The following is an 883-nucleotide window of genomic DNA, read 5'->3' on the forward strand; positions in this document are numbered from 1 at the left end:
TCGTTCACCTGTTTTTCTCAAGTGCAGTAAGCGCAGTGCAGACTCCGGCCTGCTGCGTTCTGCGTGACAGCCTGACGCTCTGTGTCACCCCCAGACTCGCCCTGGTCTGCTCCGACCTGAAGCTGTGGGAGGCGGCGGCTCTGCACGAGGAGGCGGTAGGCCAGGCCTACATCGGCGAGACGGAGCAGGCCAGGTGCGCTCGGCGTGGCCACAGCTTCCTCCTGGCTGCTGACCCTCCTGTGACAGCACAGATGAGGGCATGCGGGGCAGGGGAGCCGTGTCCCCTCAAGCCCCAGGCCCCTGTCTCACTACGCCTGCACAGCGGGGTGTGGGGAGCACCCTGGCCCAGAGGCCAGTGCATGGGCGTCAGGGGCTGGGGTGCAGGTGATTACTGACCCCTCCAGTGTGCGGGCACCGCCGGGCTGGGGCCATGGCAGTGGGGGACGCAGGACCGAGCACTGGCGGGGTCCGGGTGGGGAGGCGGAGGCGAGGGAAGGTGCACGCAGACGTCTGGGAGGCAGCGGTGGCTTCCCCTCGGCCTGGCCTTTGCGGACGGGGTGGAACCCTGGTCTAGACCCGACGTAAACGTCAGGGCAGGTGTCACATCCACGGCCGACGCACGCGCTTGCCGTCCGGGAGGGAAAACGGGCTGGAAGCGTGCATTTGGGGGCCGTGTGCTCAGCCAAGTCGTGAGCGCATTTTGACCTTTGTAGACGTGAGTGCGCAGTGGTCTCGGGGAGCTCCTTTAATTTGTAGTTCTTTGACCCCTTGTGAAGTTGAACGTTTGCAGGTGTTTTCTGGCTGTTATGTTTCTTCACCGCGTCGCTTGTCTCCCTCGTGTTAGCTGCAGGAAAGAAATTGCCTTGAGAAAGGAGAAGAATAG

General features: G+C 63.5%; 1 protein-coding gene across 1 annotated transcript in view; it reads left to right on the plus strand.

The window, feature by feature from the left end:
* CFAP46 (cilia and flagella associated protein 46) overlaps positions 1-883 on the plus strand; it is a 67,203-nt gene that overhangs the window by 41,068 nt on the left and 25,252 nt on the right. The window contains 2 exon segments of the mRNA XM_025047544.1: positions 95-193; positions 845-883. The exon segment at positions 845-883 is cut by the window's right edge and continues 35 nt beyond it. Of these exon segments, the coding sequence (XP_024903312.1) occupies positions 95-193; positions 845-883 (138 nt within the window).

This window comes from Pteropus alecto, unplaced genomic scaffold (genome assembly GCF_000325575.1).
Source record: "Pteropus alecto unplaced genomic scaffold, ASM32557v1 scaffold74, whole genome shotgun sequence".
NCBI lineage: Eukaryota > Metazoa > Chordata > Mammalia > Chiroptera > Pteropodidae > Pteropus > Pteropus alecto.